The 19,737-nt window shown below is 41.5% G+C and overlaps 1 protein-coding gene across 1 annotated transcript in view; it reads left to right on the forward strand.

Moving 5' to 3' along the window:
* Positions 1-840: 840 nt before the first annotated feature.
* SLC26A3 (solute carrier family 26 member 3) overlaps positions 841-19,737 on the forward strand; it is a gene marked incomplete at both ends in the record, with an annotated part of 31,889 nt that continues 12,992 nt past the window's right edge. The window contains 14 exons of the mRNA XM_079931634.1: positions 841-971; positions 1,573-1,712; positions 3,131-3,241; positions 3,495-3,667; positions 5,026-5,190; positions 6,599-6,751; positions 7,206-7,288; positions 11,437-11,584; positions 11,695-11,808; positions 11,915-11,992; positions 15,928-16,023; positions 17,015-17,121; positions 18,425-18,494; positions 18,586-18,678. Coding sequence (XP_079787760.1) covers positions 841-971; positions 1,573-1,712; positions 3,131-3,241; positions 3,495-3,667; positions 5,026-5,190; positions 6,599-6,751; positions 7,206-7,288; positions 11,437-11,584; positions 11,695-11,808; positions 11,915-11,992; positions 15,928-16,023; positions 17,015-17,121; positions 18,425-18,494; positions 18,586-18,678 — 1,662 coding nt within the window. The remainder of the gene's footprint in view (positions 972-1,572; positions 1,713-3,130; positions 3,242-3,494; positions 3,668-5,025; positions 5,191-6,598; positions 6,752-7,205; positions 7,289-11,436; positions 11,585-11,694; positions 11,809-11,914; positions 11,993-15,927; positions 16,024-17,014; positions 17,122-18,424; positions 18,495-18,585; positions 18,679-19,737) is intronic.

The following is a 19,737-nucleotide window of genomic DNA, read 5'->3' on the forward strand; positions in this document are numbered from 1 at the left end:
TCTTGTGCAGAAAATGCAAATAGTTAGAATAAGAACTACCATTTAGTGAATGCTTGTAGTGTGCTAGATGCTTTGAAGCAATGCTAGATGCTGTGAAAACATTCTCATTTAATTTTCATCATCCCCTTGTAACGAGTATTATTATTCCAAGTATACAAATGAAGCTCAAAAAGGTTAAGTAAATTGAGTAGTTTCCTCAACTACAAATGATAAAACTCTATTTAATTCCCAGAAATAATAAGAAAATACCTTAAATGGGCAATATCCTTGAATTTCACAAATTAAAAACATTTTATAATGTATTACAAAAATTCTGATGGGTCAAATGCAACAGGCTTGACTAGAGTTAGGGGCAATGAACAGACTTTAAATCTAACCTGTCCCAGTACCTCCAGTGCCATAACTTTGGAAACATTGCCGAAAAAAAATTTTTTTTAATAAATTCCTTTCTTGAGATCTCGCTTTACAAGTCAAAAATGCACTCACTGGTTAGTAAACTGAGTCAATTTCTATTGCTTTTTGGCAATCTTTTAAAAATAAATCAATCAAAGCCCTTGTTTACTTACCCAGAGGAGCTGTGTCCAGCTTCTTGCAGTAAAAAGCGATTATCACAGTCGCAAAATACAATCTAGGTCCCTTAATCCAGCCTCTTTTGATCTCAAAAGGTGGTAACATTCAGTTCAGAGCTCACTCATCTGTAAATTGCATCACATTATCTCCGAGTTATTTAAGAAGCAAGCTCTGTTTGGTTTCAGGCATTTTTAACCTGCTAAAGGCAAGAAGGGTTTGCCACATAGTTCCAAAGGTCTTCCACTTACCACAACGGTCAGAGAAAGCACAATGATTGAACCCATCGGGAATCAGTACGTCGTGGCCAGGCCAGTGTATTCCACAAAGGCTTTTGACGAAGAACATAAGAAGAAACACAGACATCATAAGACACTTCTGGATCATCTCAAAACGTGGTTCCGGTAAGATATTTTTTTAAGGTACTGGCATTAGGAGTAAATGAAGCACTTTCTCTGAAATTTTTCAGCTTCCAAGCTCTTCTTTCGGCTATAGCCCACAGTCTCCAAAGTTTTTTTTTTTTTTTTCAAACAGATATTTATAATTGGCTACTTATTAAAGATTTAAAATGTTTCTCTTTTCAAATATTTTTCCCCCCTCTCCAAAGTCATTTTATCTTTGGTTTCCAAACCTCCTACTTCCTGCCAGGGCTAGAAAAGTAGTCTCTGAAATTGAACACCAATCTTGGCTCTCCACACAATCTCTCCATACCAGAGAACTGATAGATGAGGACAGAGGAAAATTCTCCATCAAAGTGTTGTAAAGTCAAGCTGAGGATGACAGATAATTTCTATTGTGGCTAAAGAAAAGCAACATTTTTCTTAAAACAAAAAATCCTTTGGTGGTGGTCAATCCTTTGGGGGCAGTTGATATGGGTAAGGAGGTGAATGTTAGTGAGAAAGTTAGTGAAATGATAATATTATCTTTACCAATTTTCCATGTACAATAGGTACTAAACTTAAAATTGGATATTAATAACTGAACGGTGGCTTTCAATGTTTTCAGCTGTTCTGCACAAAAGGCCAAGAGAATTGCCCTCTCTTTGTTCCCCATAGCATCTTGGTTGCCAGCGTACCGCATAAAGGAATGGCTCCTCAGTGACATTGTTTCTGGAATCAGCACAGGGCTGGTGGCTGTACTGCAAGGTAACTTTTTTGTTTTTTTGAGATATAATTCATGTATCATAAAATTCACCCTTTTTTTTTTTTGGGGGGGTGGTTCGCGGGCCTCTCACTGTTGTGGCCTCTCCCGTTGCGGAGCACAGGCTGCGGACACGCAGGCTCAGCGGCCATGGCTCACAGGCCCCGCCGCTGCCCGGCATGTGGGATCTGGCCAGACCGGGGCACGAACCCGCGTCCCCTGCATCGGCAGGCGGACTCTCAACCACTGCGCCACCAGGGAAGCCCAAATTCACCCTCTTAATGTGCACAATTCAGTGTTTTTTGTGTATTCACGAGGTTGTGCAACTATCACCACTAACTGCAAGACATTTTCACTACAACCATCCCCCAAAATCTCTTGCAATCACTTCCCATCCCCTCTCCATCCATCCCTCGGCAACAACTTTCTGTCTCAATGGATTTACCTATTCTGAGCATTTCATGCAAACAGAGTCACAGAATATGTCGTCTTTTGTGTCTGGTTTCTTTCACTTAGCATAACGTTTGCAAGTTTCATCCATGATGTACAGGTACTTCATTCCGTTTTATGGATGAATAATATTCTACTGTATAGATATACCACATTTTGTCCATTCACGAGCTGATGGACATTTGGGTTGTTTCCATGCTGTGGCTTTTATGAATAATACTATTATGAACACTTGTACACAAGTTTTTGTGTGAACATGTTTCATTTCTCTTGGGTATATACCTAGGAGTGTAATTGCTGTGTCATATAATAACCCACTAGCAATGGTGAGGGTTCAAATTTCTCCACATCCTTGTGAACCCTTGTTATTGTCTGCCTTTGTTATTTTAGCTATCCTAGCGAGCATGAAATGGACTCTCTTTGTGGTTTTGATTTGCATTCTCCCAATGATTAATGACGTTGAGCATCTTTTCATGTCCTTACTGACCATTTGTACATCTTTGGAGAAATGTCTGTGTAAATCTTTTGCACATTTTAAAATTAGGTTATGTGTCTTTTTATTGTTGAATTGCAAAAGTTAATTATATAATTCTAGATAACAGACCCTTATCCAAGATACGATTTGCAAATCATTTCTCCCTTTCTGTAGGTTGTCATTTCACTTTTTTGACAGTATCCTTTGAAGCACACATTTTTACATTTTGATGGGGCCCTGTTGATCTGTTTTTAATTTGGTTGCTTATGCTATAGGTGTCACTTCTAAGAAACCCATGCCTGATCCAAGGTCACGAAGGTTTACACCTAAGTTTTCTTCTGAGAGTTTTATAGCTTTAGATCTTACATTTACATCATTGATACATTTGAGTTAATAAAATAATTTTTAAGGTACAATCTTAAATACTTGAAGAGCCTAATGAAAACTTCTATGATCCCTTTGCATGAAATAAGGACACTGATGCTTGTGTATTTACAGGTTTAGCATTTGCTCTGCTGGTCACCATCCCCCCAAGCTATGGGTTGTATGCAGCCTTTTTCCCAGTCATAATCTACTTTTTCTTGGGCACTTCTAGACACATATCAGTGGGTAAGTGAACTCCTGGGCTAATTGATCCTTACATTGCTTTTCTTTATGAATGCCATTAGCCACGCATTGTATCAATTCCAAATTGTGCAGAATCCAGGAGAGGAGTCATAGTTTCTTGTAAGAATTAGGACTGGGGCTTGGGGAAGTAGATCAGAACTCCAGACAGCAGTCTCTTCATATGCTACATTATGGCTGAAAGACAACTGTGCTATAGGGAGACATAATGACTACAACTCGCCCTCTCTTTTATTAGGTCCATTTCCAGTTCTCAGTATGATGGTGGGAGCAGTAGTTGTGAGATTAACCCCAATAGCCAATACAGCTGATCCGACAGTCACTAATAGCTCAGTGGCTAATGATTCATCACTAGATGATCATAAGGTGATGGTGGCTGCAACGGTCACAATTCTTTCTGGAATCATCCAGGTGAGTACTCTGTCACAGAATCTACGCTCCTCAATTTATGTGTCCTGACTGGTACACATCTTTGTGGTTTCTCTCCTTCCTGCCACCCCTCCCGACTCTTCCTGTTAGTTTACATGCCTCCTTCAATAGCCCATTGGAAATAATTTAAGTCACCTACCACAGCCAGAAGTGAAAGGGCAGGTCTACTTTGCAAAGATGATTGAACATGGGTCTAGAGAGAAGGAAAAAATAAGAGTGGGGAGGCACATGTGGTGACAGGTGAAATGCTGAATTCAATAATATACCTGGGAATTTATATATTCACTAAACAGAACTCTATGCAATAGAGAAACTGGCAGCTTGGGAACTTTTTTCTTTCTAATTCCTCATTGACTACAGTCTATTTCGAAGGGATGGGCGCTTAGTGCTTTGAATTGTCCATGTCAAAGATTTGGAGAAAGCTGAAAAGGATTATGGAGGGGTTTAAAGCCTCACTCCCAAGCCACACCCCTGTCACCATGCCTGGATTATGAAAATGTCCCTATCCTCAAGATGTTAGATAGTGAAAATGTCAGACTCCTCAAGATGTTGCCTAAGTTTATGGCTAATGATATTATTAGTTAAGACCATTCCTTAAAGAAAAAAAGAGTCAATTCAAACCAAGACGTAAGTGGTGGGTCTTCTTGACCAACAATGGGGTCAGTTCAACAATGGAGTCCGAGTGCATCTCTGATCCTAGTGCATTTGCAAACTCACAGCTCAGTTTGCATTCCGGGGTCAGGAGTGGAGAGGTAGGCCAAGCATCTATCCATTTACTTTCTTGCAAAATCCTGAAGCTTTGGGGGAATGAACCACTTTTGCCCTCATTTAAAATCAAGCACTTTTGATGTCATGAGCAGTTACGTATTTCCTAACAAAAATCAAGCAACTTGTTTGAGGGAATCTGAATGGATGTTCGCCCATGCATGCGACAGCAGCTGTAAAGGGTAACTGAAAATTCCCTGGGAAAATTTATGAGGGCTAATGCTAGATAAGATTCTGCTATGAAAGGTTTATGGGTGAGTCTCCTAAAGATACCGCACCTTCAAAAGAGGGAAGAGAAGAAACCTGTTAGTTCTTGGGAGTATACTGGACTGATGTGCTATTTGAACACCATGTAACATTCCACCTTGGGGTGGGGGGTGTTGGGATGGGGGAGGGAAGCAGAGGGTGGTACCTTGCATGGGAGGTTTTCCAGGAGGCAACAACACTTGCTTCTTCAAGACACAGGGGTGGAGGCTGACCTCCACATTTTGCATCATTACAGTAGCTGATCCTTCAGTCTGCCGAGGTGTTCTCTGAATCTACACTAACAAAGGCTCTGCTCTCTCTCTTTGCAGTTGCTCATGGGGGTTCTGCAGCTGGGCTTCGTGGTGATTTATCTGTCCGAATCCTTAATCAGTGGCTTCACCACAGCTGCCGCTGTTCACGTTTTGGTTTCCCAGCTCAAATTTATTCTTCAGCTGACAGTCCCAGCACATGCTGATCCATTTTCAATTTTCAAAGTAAGTATTCCTTTTGCTTAAAAAATATGGAAATACACAAAATTCACTATCATGTTTCCAGGAGAACTTTCCTTTCGTGCCTTTGCTGCAGGACTTACCTATAACTTCCAAGAAATCAACGGGCTGTGAAATGTATTCACAGTAAAAAAAAAGTGGCAAGGAGAACAACCCTGAAAATCTACCACAGCTACCATATACCACATCAGCTGATGTGAATAACAGAAATTAACTACCACTTCTCTTAGATTTGAGTCTTCAGTATTTTTAAAAAGAAAAAACATCGATGCCCATTATTAAAAGTTTGTCCCAAGTTTTAAAATCTTTCTCAAAATCTTATTTTGGAAGAAATGTGCTGATTGAGTGGAAGTGCTTCCCTATTTCTAAAAAGCAGGTCTTGTTCTTTTAGAATTGAAGTTCTGCCTCTTATGCATCCCTGTTTATAAAACAAAAGGAAATTGGCCAATATGTAAATAGAACAGTGGTTCTTTCTTCTCTCCTCTAAAGGATGTTCTGTAGAACAGAGAGCATTCTTAGTGCCTCTGAATTTATGTATTTTTGTCCTCATGCTTTGTTCCTTTCTGAGGCTGGCTACAGGTTTGTCTCTTTTATCTTTTCAAAAATCCAGCTTTTAGTTCCATCGATCTTTTCTATTGTCTTTTTAGTCTGTGTTTCATTTCTTTCCACTCTGATCTTTGTTATTTCCTTCCTTTTACTGACTTTGGGCTTGTTAGTGCTTCTGTCAAGACAGTCTTTGGGAATCAGAGACAAACTCCCTCCAAATTGGAACCAGCCCTCTCTCACTCCCATCCAGAGCTATTCCAGAAGTGGAGTCTTTTGGGAACCATTTGGGATCCAGTTTGGACCTGCTTGAGCTGTCTGGATCCCACAGATACGGCACCCAACTGGCTTAGAGAACTGCACAGCTAGCCAGGAAACTAGTTTCCAAAAGTGACAGACAGAGTCAACGAAGAAATATGAGGGGTCTGAACATTAAAACAAAAAAGGCAGGAATTAAGGGGATACATGCTAAGAAAAACTATCAGAGGTCAAAGGCTATTCCCTGGACAGAGCAGTAGTGTTGATTGTGAAATAAAAAAGACGGCAACGACACCTAAGAGCAGAAGAGACCAGTTATAAAAACGTGAAAAACGTGCAAGAAAATTCAACACTAGACGAAGAGCATCCCTAAACCAGTGTGGTGGCGATGCTGTGCTGACTTACCCTTCTCATATCTCCATGCTAGTCTCTACAATTACTCGTGGCTAACACAAGCAGAACAGGGAATTGCTATCAATCTGTCAGTCGTTTCACGTCTATGTTTATTTTTATCTATTGGGAATTAATTAAGTGTTATATCCAAATTACACATTAATGTAGCACTTGGATGTTTTTTACTTTTATACTCTAGGTACTAACTTCCATATTCTCACAAATAGAGAAGACTAATATTGCAGACCTTGTGACATCCTTGGTTATCCTGTTGGTGGTATTTGTGGTTAAAGAAATAAATCAGCGCTACAAAGCCAAACTTCCAGTGCCCATTCCAATTGAACTCATCATGGTAACTGATCGTCCCAAGACTTTCTTTCATAATTCATTAGTCTTGTGTTTTTATGTCTAAAGCCCTTCACCGTCTGTAGATCAAGAGGCTTTAGTGGGACCGGTGACCTCTCTGCAGTTTCTGGGTATCATATTTAGTATGGTTTTCTCTTTATTCAGAATTTAATAACTTGCTTTGATGACTTGGGGTTTATTCTTTCCATGTAAGACAAGGTTGGGGCAGAGAGCAGACCTCTGAGAATCCTAGTGAGAGACCCATTGGAATGGAGCTGTGGTTCTCAGCTTTGGTGGCACATTAGAATTGCCTCGGGACTTTTCAAAAAGTAGCCAAACCTGAGCTGAGATTCTTATTCAATAAGTCAAGGGGTGGCTTTTGGCAATGGTATTTTTTTTTTCAAAGCAAGACTCTTAGTTACATCTCCCATTTCTAACTTGGGCAATTTGCAACTTTGCAGACTGTGATCGCAACAGCTGTGTCATATGGCTTTGACTTCAAAAACAGGTTTAACGTGGCCGTGGTTGGGGAGATGGAAAGTGGGTAAGTGTCTCTCTTATTATGGCATCTCCAAGCTCTAATTAGAGAGTAAGCAGTAGTGACGAACGACTTCAAGCTGAAATGCATGAATCCAGCTCAGAACCCTCCCTGTATCTGGCATCCATCATGCACCCAGGAGGAGGGCTCACTACTCTCCTTCTAGGAGGGAGTCACAAAGGACATAGGGTGTGCAGTTCTTAACATCAGAAAGTTTCTCTGTGCGGAAGAACTCACAAACCAGAAGGGGCTCACACGCAAGAAAAGTGAGATAGTGAAAATAGAAAAATAGGCAAAGTAAATTTGCTCCTCTCCTTAAAAGGAACCGAGGGAAACCAGATTTCCTTGGCCATAAATTACTATAAACAATACGTAATGTTTTGTTTGAGGTTACTGGAGCCAAGTTCCAACAGTTCAAAGGAGACACTGAAGGAATACCTGCCACACGCTGCTTGAGCAATCCAGATGGGCACACTCTGTCCTCTCTGAAGATCAAATTCAAGACAAGCCCAGAGCAACTCTTAGCGCTGCAGAAGGATGGGAGGCGCAGCTTGTACAAGGAATTTGAAAACGTATTCCATTGCATTTATTGGATTGAGGAGGGAGATCCAGTTTTGTGCTCTTTCCTCTCTCTGCCCTCTGGCCATAGCATCAATTTCTTTCAACTTGCTTACCCCTAGGAAAGGTGGTATTCCTGTAAAAAAACAAAAACAAAAAAACCCTCCCTCCCTCCCCATGCTTAGGAGTATTTGAGAATTATTCCAGGAATCAGCATGTATATGCATTGCATTGTTGACTTAAAACTAACTAAATTCTATTAAAAGCAAATATATAGGGCTTCCCTGGTGGTGCAGTGGTTGAGGGTCTGCCTGCTGATGCAGGGGACATGGGTTCGTGCCCCGGTCCGGGAAGATCCCACATGCCGCGGAGTGGCTGGGCCCGTGAGCCATGGCCGCTGAGCCTGCGTGTCCGGAGCCTGTGCTCTGCAACGGGAGAGGCCACAACAGTGAGAGGCCCGCGTACCGCAAAAAAAAAAAAAAAGCAAATATATATTTTTAAGCAAAAAATATTTTTATCATCAGATAAAATTGTGTTACCACTTGTAATATTTGGATCACAAATATCACTTTTAACTTAAATGGGAGAAATTAGGCTGAAGCTGAAAGACTATTTCTAGTGTTTCTCTCCACTCTGCAACTTTCAAGTGATTATGCTTTTTTTTTTTTTTTTTTTTTTTTTTTTTTTTTTTGCGGTACGTGGGCCTCTCACTGCTGTGGCCTTTCCCGTTGCGGAGCACAGGCTCCGGACGCGCAGGCTCAGCGGCCATGGCTCACGGACCCAGCCGCTCCGCGGCATGTGGGACCTTCCCGGACCAGGGCACGAACTCTTGTCCCCTGCATCAGCAAGTGGACTCTCAACCACTGCGCCACCAGGGAAGCCCGATTATGCTTTATTTAAACATCTTGGGAGACACAAACTAGATAGATAAGTAGATACAAAATTAAAGAGGATCTTGCCAGAAAGGTTTTGAAATAAAAGGTAAGGACACTGAGTTACAATCTTAGAGACATTACTTAGTAAATATATTTTAAATGTCAATGGACCTCCTTCCATAGTGTGTGTGGGTGGGGAAAGGGGTAACTCACATTTGTAGGTCATTACACTCTACAGAGAGGCAGTGTAGCCCAGTAAGCAAACTCATGCTTTCTAGAGGCAGAGTGCCTAGGATTTACTTCAGACTCACTTCCTCATCTTGGGCAAATAAACTCTGTGCCTTAATGTCTTTGGCTGTAAAAATGGGGCTAAAAATAGCATAGGTTATTACATAGGGTTCTTGTAAGGATTAAGTGAGTTAATATGTGTGATGTCCTGAAGTGCCTGGCCTACTGTAAGTGTTCGAACTGCATTACTGCTGTTCCTAATTTAGCACCTAAATTAGGTACTAGGCACTTTACACGCTTTTTTTTTAATTAATTGATTTATTTATTTTATTTTTGGCTGTGTTGGGTTTTGGTGCTGCGCCTGGGCTTTCTCTAGTTGCAGCAAACAGGTGCTACTCTTCTTTGCCGTGTGCGGGCTTCTCATTGCGGTGGCTTCTCTTGTTGCGGAGCATGGGCTTTTAGGCACGCAGGCTCAGTAGTTGTGGCTCGCGGGCTCTAGAGTGTGGGCTTCAGTAGTTGTGGCGCACGGGCTTAGTTGCTCCGCAGCATGTGGGATCTTCTCGGACCAGGGCGCGAACCAGTGTCCCCTGCATTGGCAGGCAGATTCTTAACCACTGTGCCACCAAGGAAGCCCCTACATGCTTTTTACAGTCCCATTTTTTCTGAGTGATAATCGAGTGAGCATTTTAGATTTCTGATGATTGCAAATAGAAGATAACTGGAAGGTAACGATTGCTAATTATTGCTAATCTGTTATTAATGAATATGACACCTTAGAAGTGACTTTGTGAAGCTACATACACTGAATGCAAATAACTTGGCTGAAGGAAAGAGATCATTGAAATAGTAAAGGAAACACAAAGGATATATTCAGATTCCAGAGGGACCCTGTAATAGTAGTTTACAGGTACTTTGTACTTTACAGTGTGTCAACAGTAGTTACATTCATTATTTATTTGACCCTCCCACAAAAATTATGAAGAAAAGAGAACAAGTGTTATTATCATCACTTTACAAATGAGGAACCTGGGTAAGTAGCAGAGCCAGGAAATGAATCAAGTTTTCAGACTGTAAATCTCCATCACACCACTCTGCCTATGGTGATTAGAGGCTAGAAAAAAAGAATGATAGCAGGCTTCTGGTTATTTTGGTATAAAATGCAGATTACAATTGTACCACTGGTTTTAGATTATATATAATATTCCAAGCTAACTTTCTGATTTATGAAAGCTGCAGAATATGAAATAATAGTACTTCTTCAAAATTAGAGCTAAAAATCTATTAACATTCACAAAACATGAATAGCAATTTAAAAAGAGTTGAATGGACCCAATTAACTTACCTCCAATAAGTTTTAGGTCAGAAACAGATGTTTATAGGAGCTGAGCATTTTAGTAAATTGATGTTGACTTTGGGATATTTGGACTTTATAATGCAATTAGTAAATATTATTTAACTGCTCTAAGTTCATGAGACACAGGCACAGGAGTATCCTCTGTGACTTGAATGTTTCCCTGACACTATCTCACTTTAAATGGAAACCCGCCCTCTGTCAGGGCCACAGTTGGCTCTAGAAGTTCTGTGGAGTGCGGGGCAGAGTCTAACGCCCACCTGTTTGCTAAGGGTTTTCCATGAAAGGTTATCATTATCAATGAAGGGAAGAATTTCTTGCTTTCCTTCTCTCAGAATTGTGTTTGCTCAAAGAGCCTTCATCCATGGATAGCTATTGGAGGCATAATGGGTGATACCTTGCAACCCAATGTAACAATACAAGTGGGATCTGAGACATTTTGCACAAAGCTTATATTGATCTAAGTGTACACTATAGTGTGGCTATGCTAAAATCACATCAGATTTATCACTATCACTGGACTAGATTTACACTCATATCAAATACAGGCGGCATTGCTTTTCAACAGTAAGATAACAGATTCCAAGGTTTTCAGTGGTGCTAAATTCTTGCTAGTCATACTCCAAAGGCACAACTCAGCCTAGATTGCATTCATTCATTCGCTGACTTGCCCAACAATTACTGACCACCTGATATATGCTGTGAAGGACCATTGTTGGTCCTGGTCATAGAATAATGAACAAGTTACAGTCCCTGCTCTGGGTCTGGATGGAGAGAGGGGCAGGGATGGAAACAGGAGTCATCAAGAACTGGGGAAGCATAGAGAATCTTGCCTAACCCTGACCTTGGGGGTGAGAGAAGACTTTCTGGAGGGAAGGATAGGGATGAGGGGAATGGTTCAGGGAAAGGCAACAGCAAATTAGAAGCTGTCAAGGTGAGAGATGATGGGTGATGAGAAACAAAGAAAGCTTGGTATAGCTGGAGTATAAATTCTGGGAAAATGGTAGTAATTAAGTAAGATGTGGAGGAGGGGTAATTGGGACCTTGCTAAGGAATTTGCACTTTTCCTGAGAACAAATGGATACCGTGGAAGGTTTATAAGCAGGTTGGTGGCATTCTGACTTGTTTAATTTCAATTTCAGGTTTCAGGCCCCTATCGCACCTAATGTGCAGACTTTCCGAGATACCATGGGAGACTGCTTTGGCATTGCCATTGTTGGCTTTGCAGTGGCCTTCTCTGTGGCCAGCGTCTATTCCCTCAAATATGATTATCCCATTGACGGCAATCAGGTAAGTATAAACCGACGCTGGGTCTAATTAGGCAACATTATATACTATTCTGCATGCATAATATCAATGGTGCCGCATCTAAAGAAGATTCTTCCTTGTTCTCCCATCAGGAGTTAATCGCCTTGGGAGTGAGTAACATATTCGGTGGATCGTTCAGAGGATTTGCAGCAAGTACAGCCCTCTCCAGATCAGGGGTCCAGGAGAGTACAGGAGGCAAAACCCAGGTACTGGAGGATCTTTGCTGTGAGGGTCGTCCTAGCTTGAGTCACTGGGGATGCGGATCCGGGGAGGAAAGTTGAGTCTGTGATGAGAATGTTCTCATCTTCACAGGTTGCTGGCCTTCTCTCTGCTGTCATCGTGCTGATTGTCATCCTAGCCATTGGATTTCTGCTGGAGCCTCTGCAAAAGGTAGCACTCCTCTCTCGGACTGACATCTCTCTCCTTTGGGTGATGAATCAAGGACCCTGGTTCTTAAACTGAGGAAGCACAAACTAAACTAGGGAAAATGAGTATCTACAAACTCTCAGGTCCTCTTCTTAGCCAATACTCTATGGGCCAAAACTATTTCTTTTTCTCCTGGCACTATCTTATGAATGTTAGGAATGCAAATATCCAACAGCTCTACCCTTGCAACTCATACTCTGCCTTATCAACTCTCCTCTTCAACCGCTACGTTTGTAGCCCCAGATATAATTAATGTTTACATAGGAAGGCATCCTGGCACTGCAGCTTCGATATGGATTGACTAAAGTGAAGATTTTCTTAAAGGTTGAGGTCATCAGGGCCTCTATCGAATTCAGAGAATGGTGCTATCATCCACACAACCTGTTCTTAGGAATACGCCCTGCAGCTCCCAGAGTTTGATTTGACTCCAAGACCAAAGCTGTCAGATTGCTGGATGGGAGCCAACAGCTAGACTTTGACCTTGTACCTTCACCTCATGCTCCTCTCTCCATCTCTCCTGAACTGTAATTTTTGAGGGCGTAGTTTAATGCTTTGTCCACCGTGGCAGCATCCAGGTTACAAAAATAACAGCAGGCCCTAGAAAATACAGGATCTGTAGGAAACCAGATGATGGTCAATACCTTGTTCTTTGTGGTCTTAATTTGACTTTGAGGGAGTACGGGGGCACTGGCTCTAGTCATGTAGATGTACTTCTAAGTGGCTCTGCCGCTTATTACCTGTGTGTTTTGGGCAGATTACTTAACCTCTCTGAACCTCAAGTTGCCCATTTGTAAAACAGGGAGGGAAATAGTCCCCACCTCACAGAGTTGTTGCAAAAATTGAATGAAATAATGCACGTGAAATATTTAGCCCAGGGTGCGGCACATGATAAACACTTAATAAATAATAGCCTTTTTTTACATTTTAGTTATTTTTGGCTGCGTTGGGTCTTTGTTGCAGTGCAGGGGCTTTCTCTAGTTGTGGTGAGCAGGGGCTATTCTTTGTTGTGGTGCGTGGGCTTCTCCTTGCATGGGCTTCTTCTTGTGGTGGCTTCTCTTGTTGTGGAGCACGGGATCTAGGCACGTGGGCTTCAGTAGTTGTGGCATACGGGCTCAGTAGTTGTGGCTCGCAGGCTCTAGAGCGCAGGCTCAGTAGTTGTGGCGCACAGGCCCAGTTGCTCCGCGGCATGTGGGATCTTCCCGGTCCAAAGATCGTACCCGTGTTCCCCTCATTGGCAGGCAGATTCCTATCCACTGCGCCACCAGGGAAGTCCCAATGCTAGCCTTTATTGTAAAGATTATTATTGTTGTTATTCTTATTCTACAAACATTCTATTCTACCTCTGACTACAAAGGACATAGAGATGGGACACAGCCCACCAAAGTCTGTTGGTTGTTATCTAGGCCTTTTCCCTTGTTGATTAGTAGCTGGAACATGAGTTTTGTCCAAGGTTTCTGGAGTCCCAGTGCAGTTATCCCGAATGTGGCCAAGCAGTGCACAGTACTCTTTGCTAAAATTATGCGTTCTTCCTATGCTAACCTACTGATTTCCAGAGGAATGGCATAAAATGGGTCAAAAAGTCACCACCAAAGAAATAGTGTGTATAATAATGTATATCTCAATAAAAATAAACGCACACACAGCTCCCCGAAATAGAGAATTCTGCCCTGTGTGCTTCCTCCCATGTGTATCCCTGGGCTCTACCTCACCCACTTCAATTGGGAGAAACTAAAAAAACAATTGCCGTTTAAAATCCTATCTCTTTCGTGAATAAACCACACCAGTGACGCTGTCCAGGATGCTAATCAAAGGCCCTACTTTGTAAAGGAACCATGTGACAATTCCTTCTTAGACCATTGTGTCTGTAATGTTTTTGTTTCATCTGAATAACTGGTCTACTTCTTTTTATCATATAAGGACAAAATAACCCTTCATGATAGCTAAGAATGAACGTCCCTTGAGCGCTTACTAAGCATCAGCTGAGTTCTAAGCATTTTGTTTACAATTAATCCTTTATATCAATTACAGTATGGATACCTGGTTCCTGGTAAAATGATTCCCCTTTTCCTGTCTATGGCTTCTCAGGGCTCTGTAATCTTTGTTTTTTTTAAAAGGCTCTATTGTGTATGTATTTCACTGTAAATGTTTCAATTTTTTTTTAATTTTTAAAAAAATTTAAATTGAAGTATAGTTAATTTATAACATTGTATTAGTTTCAAGTGTACAGCAAAGTGATTCGGTTATACATATATATGTTGTTTACCCATTTTCAAGTTGTTTTTCCATGGAATACTGACCAGGTGGTAAATAATGCCTAATGAAAAGAAAAAATATGTCTCTTCTGCAGGTGGTACTTGACGTGTTTTATAGTAAAGTCCCCCAAAGCAGCAGGCTTATTGTACAGAGTACTGTGAACCTTTCACGCAGCTACCATGGCAGGGGGGCAGGGCAACTACATAGCTACACTACAATATCAAAACGAGTACATTGACATCGGTACAGTACTGTTAACCAGATTACAGACTTTATCCAGTTTCCCCCATTTTTTAACTGGTGTGCATTTGTGTGTAATTTCCTTTTTAAAGTCACTTAAGACAATATTTAGTCTTCTAAACAACAACCTGTATTCTCACAGTGAGTAAATGAGCTAGTCAGGCATTAAATTATAAACATAACTTGTGAAAATAAAAAATGTCTAGATCAGTTAAACTATATTTGAGATAGGAAAACACCAACTGTGTTTGGTTTTTCTTTGTACATTTCTTTTATGGTGTGAAAGTAGTCAGTATACAAATTCCATAGTCCATTCAGAATCGAACAGCTGAATTGGGGGCAGGGGTTGGGGGCCTGTTCCTACCATTGTGTTAAAACCCAAATAAGGAAGAGAGGGTGCCATTCAGCATTTTTCACCTTAATTATCATAATTCCTGCAAGACAAATTATCTCATTTTGGCATGCCACGAAACAAAAACTTGAGCTTAGCTGACCACCCAGACCCCTCTTCGTGACTCTACTGTTCAGCAGTATCACCATCAGGCCTCTTAAAGGAGGCTGTGTTACTGCCTCTTCCACTCACTAGTTCACCCACTCATTCGCTGAATAATTATGAAGCCCCTCCCACGTGCATTTACCACAGTAGGTTCTGGGGATCTAGTAGGGAACAAGACAGATAGGGTTCACACTGTCCCAGAGAGTCGGCGTCAAATCTTTGCGAACCTCTCTGTGATCTTCGGCTTCCTCTTACTAAATGACATGATCACTGATCATCATCCAAGGTTTGAATTCTGATTCCAAGGCCCCAAGCTCCCCAAGTTTCTTTTTTTTTTTTTAAAGATATTTTTGATGGGGACCATTTTTAAAGTCTTTATTGAATTCGTTACAATATTGCTTATGTTTTACGTTTCGGATTTTTGGCCGCGAGACATGATCTTATCTCCCCGACCAGGGATGGAACCCGCACCCCCTGCATTGGAAGGCAAAGTCTTAACCACTGGACCACGAGGGAAGTCCCCCCAAGTTTTATTTTTAAACAAAGAGCAACCCCCTCTCCCTACCTACAGTAAATAGACATACACTAGACCACCTCTGCTTGGGAAGAATTTCTTTTGGTCATAGGTCTTCAGATCTGCCTTTCTCTGACCCAAGGTACAGGCGAGTAAATGCTATCAGATCATCTATGGCATGTCCCTGTCACTGTTGTGGGGACAAAATCATGGCTGGGGACAGCTCACAGTCCCGGGTCTGGTGTATCGTGCATGGCATTGCACACCAGAAAAGGGTGTATCCTTTGATAGGCCTTGAGGCCCTGGAAAGGACTCACTTATTTACAACCTTCACCTTTGCTTCTCTATGGTTATTGGATTATCTCAAAGTACATCTGCTCTTTATGTTTTTCACAGTCTGTCCTGGCAGCTTTAGCCCTTGGAAACTTGAAAGGAATGCTGATGCAGTTCACAGAAATACGAAGATTGTGGCGAAAGGATAAGTATGATTGTGTAAGATGAGGCGATGGTATTTGAAAGAGAGGAATCAGAATGACATTTTAATGCTGATGTAAAATGCATATTTATATTGCAAACAAAGTGAAATTTTGTTTCTATCTGTCTGTTTAAATAACCTGAGTTTGTTTTATTTGCTATCCTGAAACTACATACTCTAATGATTATTCTCTGGGATTTTAATGTAAAAGGATGAGCTACTTACAAGTAGGCAATGGTCCATGAAACACAAGGAGAGAACTTCTTAGATCTGTTCTAAAACTTCTTGAAGTCACCTCTAACACCACAGAAACTCTCTGAATCTTAGGGTATGCATTGCTTCTGTTCTTCATTACATCATATGTTCGTTTCCAGAGAATCTGTGAAGAAAAATTCTGAACGTTCCTTTTGGAAACACTCTAAAGGTTCCCCTCGCTCTCAGCATGCCTTACAATGAGAAGCCCATGTCTCTAATTATATCAGGGTCAAAGTCTGTGGTGTAAAAAGGCTTGTTAACATAGCTTATGGTACTTAACAAGCATAAAGTAATAAACCACACTTGGTTTAGTTTTGCTGCTGATAGATCAGTGTTAGGGATTTTAACACTTTTTTGGCATGCTAGGAGTCTGGTAGAGACAGTAGCCTTTAATTAAATCAGAGGACCAAAAGTAAGAGATTAGTCCAGGCTCTACCAATTAATTTGCTGATTTTGACAAAGAGCAGCTGGTTCTGGAATTTTCGCTGTGAAAGATTCGATCATTTCCTTAACTGGCCCAGGGATGGGATTAGAAATGGATACACTCTCTTGGGATTTTTGAAAAGATTTGCTTGTGTTTCTGCAGCTCAGAACCCGAGCCAGCAGAAATGACCTCAAGGCAGGTCTCTTCTGCTGTGCACTCCCAACTTCTGCTTTGGGCCCTAGAAGTTCATGCTTTCTTATAGCTCTGGACCTAGGACACTGTACTTAAATGAGAGTAAACGGTGGTGTATGTGTGCCTTCTTTTGACAGCTAATTTGGGTCATGACCTTCATCTTTGCCGTTGTCCTGGGCCTCGGTTTAGGCCTGGCTGCTAGTGTGGCGCTTCAGCTCCTGACTATCGTCTTCAGGACCCAGTTGTAAGTGCTCATTGTGGTCTGCATCCTTGCAGGCTTTGACCTGCCCAGGTCGGAGGAGAAAAAAACCTGTCACTTGTTAAGGGAAAAGCAGTTTAGTTGATAGGTATGCAAATCTATCAAGATTGGCTAAGCCTGGGATTTCCCTGGTGGTCCAGTGGTTAAGACTCCGCGTTTCCACTGCAGGGGGCGAGGGTTTATCCCTGGTGGGTAACTAAGATCCCACATGCTGTGCCGTGTAGCGAGAGAAAAAAAAAAAAAAAAGGAAGAGAAGATTGGCCAATCTGTTCTGCCTCACCCCAAAGCCTGAGGGTGAAAGAATGGCCCAACCTTAGAGCATCAGCCAGATCCCACCAGTTATTGGTCTGCTCCCTGCTTTGACACCAATTCAAAGAAATCATAAATCTCTGAGTCTGTTTGCCCAGCTGTAAACTGGTGGTAATTCTATGCTGAGCAGGTTTACTGTCTTTGTCTCAGACTTGTTAAACATGGGAAAGTGTTTCTGAGAAGATTCTGAGATTCTCCGTGTCTGGGGGAGTGTTGTTGTTCCCCTGGATGGGTTGTTAGATTGGACTCCCACCTGAAAATCAAGGAGCTGGATTAGAAAACTTCTCAAAGGCCCCTCTCATCCCGAAATGCCACAAAAGCTACTTAGAATTCTTGATTTTTAACAGAATTCCAAACAGAATTCCAGTCCAAACATCTTTGGATTCTTAAATCTCTGCCGTGTAATGTCACCACCGTGTGGTCACTCAGCCTATGTTGGATTACATGGCGTGACAGAGAGAGAAGGCTTGTTGGGATCTACGGTGTTCTAGAACAGAAGGTGTTATCATAGTTAAGGTTGATCCTGGACTGACGGAACACATTTACATTGAAATGTTCCTGCACTTGTTTATTCACTTATATTTTCATTCATTTCTTGGGGACCCATCAAACACAGAGACAAACTGAGCGGTCATAGGCAAATCATGATACTTCTCCATGTCCTTATCTATACAACAAGGTGACTGTATCTGCCTTATTTCACCCACTAACTGATATTCAGAATGAAAATGGCAAAGCATATGGAAGTGCTTTGTAAACTGGATGTGGTAAATGGGAGGAGAGGCACGCTTCCAGGAGCTGTGGGAGGGTCAGTCAAAGAAGGTGTATGCCCTCCAGGGCATGATGGCGTGAGGATTCCCCAACCTTTAAAATTTGGAAAAGTGAGCCTGCTTTGGGATGCTGGGAAAACATCGACGTTAGCCTCATAGGCCTAATGTATATGCATGAATGATTCACTTGGTGTTGATTTTTCCTACAGTCCCAAGTGCAGCACGCTGGCTAATGTTGGCAGGAGCAACATCTATAAGAATAGAAAAGATTACTCTGAAGTAAGGAAAATTCATTTTTCTCTTTGATTGGCTAAATGATATTAATATAAATCTAATGGGCACCATCTACTATGACTTCTCTGCCTTACAGATGTATGAACCAGACGGTGTGAAGATTTTCAGATGTCCATCTCCTATTTACTTTGCAAACATTAGTTTCTTTAAGCAGAAACTTATCGATGCTGTAAGGTTTGGGGTTATTAATTTTTTTTAATTCCACTGAATATCTAGGGAAGAAATGCTTGTTCTGTAACAGGAGTGTCATTCATTTCACATATGTTGAGGCTGGGTTGTGTTTGTGTTTTTGTATCCTGTGTCCCAGGGCAGGTGGAACTACATTATAAGGGGTCCATTAACATGTTGGGAAATGAGACCCTTTTTTTTTTGCCGTAGGCAGGCCTCTCACTGTTGTGGCCTCTCCCGTTGCGGAGCACAGGCTCCGGACGCGCAGGCTCAGCGGCCATGGCTCACAGGCCAAGCCGCTCTGCGGCATGTGGGATCTTCCCAGACCGGGGCATGAACCCGTGTCCCCTGCATCGGCAGGTGGACTCTCAACCACTGCGCCACCAAGGAAGCCTGAGACTTTTTGTATAAGGTCCAATATAGAGACCCTTTTTATTAAATTCTGCTGTAAAGTAAAAAGATTTACCACAAGATTTTGGGCTGCTGGTTTTCAATAGATGATCTCCTACAGATTTTCTTTGGGAATCAACTTCAGAAACAACACGAGTCCTTAATATTTGACTGCATCCTTGAAGAGATTCAGGATAGCAAATGAATACTTATAAGTGAAATGAATAAATATAATATAAATGAATATTTAACACTAAATAACAACTAGTGTCCCTGGTGGACTGGAGAGAAGCTGACAAAGAAGCAGACTTTAAGGTTAAGAAACAAAAGCTCAGCACTCACTCTTTCACATGCCTTCTGGTCCACTCTGTACCTTGCACAGAGCTTCTGCCTTAAACCCTAACTATTTTTACTCATTTGTTATGCATCAAATATCTTTCTACCCAACAAGTTTTTTTTTTTACAAAAATGGGATCATACTGTCTATCTGCCTTTAGATACTGTCCTTTTCACTTATCTTTCCATCTCACTACATTTTTTTGTCAATGATTTTTTTATTACATAATTTGATCCTCCTTACTTATTACTCTGGAGCTAAATATTACCACAATAAGAACACATTTGTTTTGAAAAGGGGAAAAATGAACGTTACCCTCAGATCTAATACTAA

The sequence above is a fragment of the Stenella coeruleoalba genome (assembly GCF_951394435.1).
Source record: "Stenella coeruleoalba genome assembly, chromosome: 9".
Taxonomy (NCBI): domain Eukaryota; kingdom Metazoa; phylum Chordata; class Mammalia; order Artiodactyla; family Delphinidae; genus Stenella; species Stenella coeruleoalba.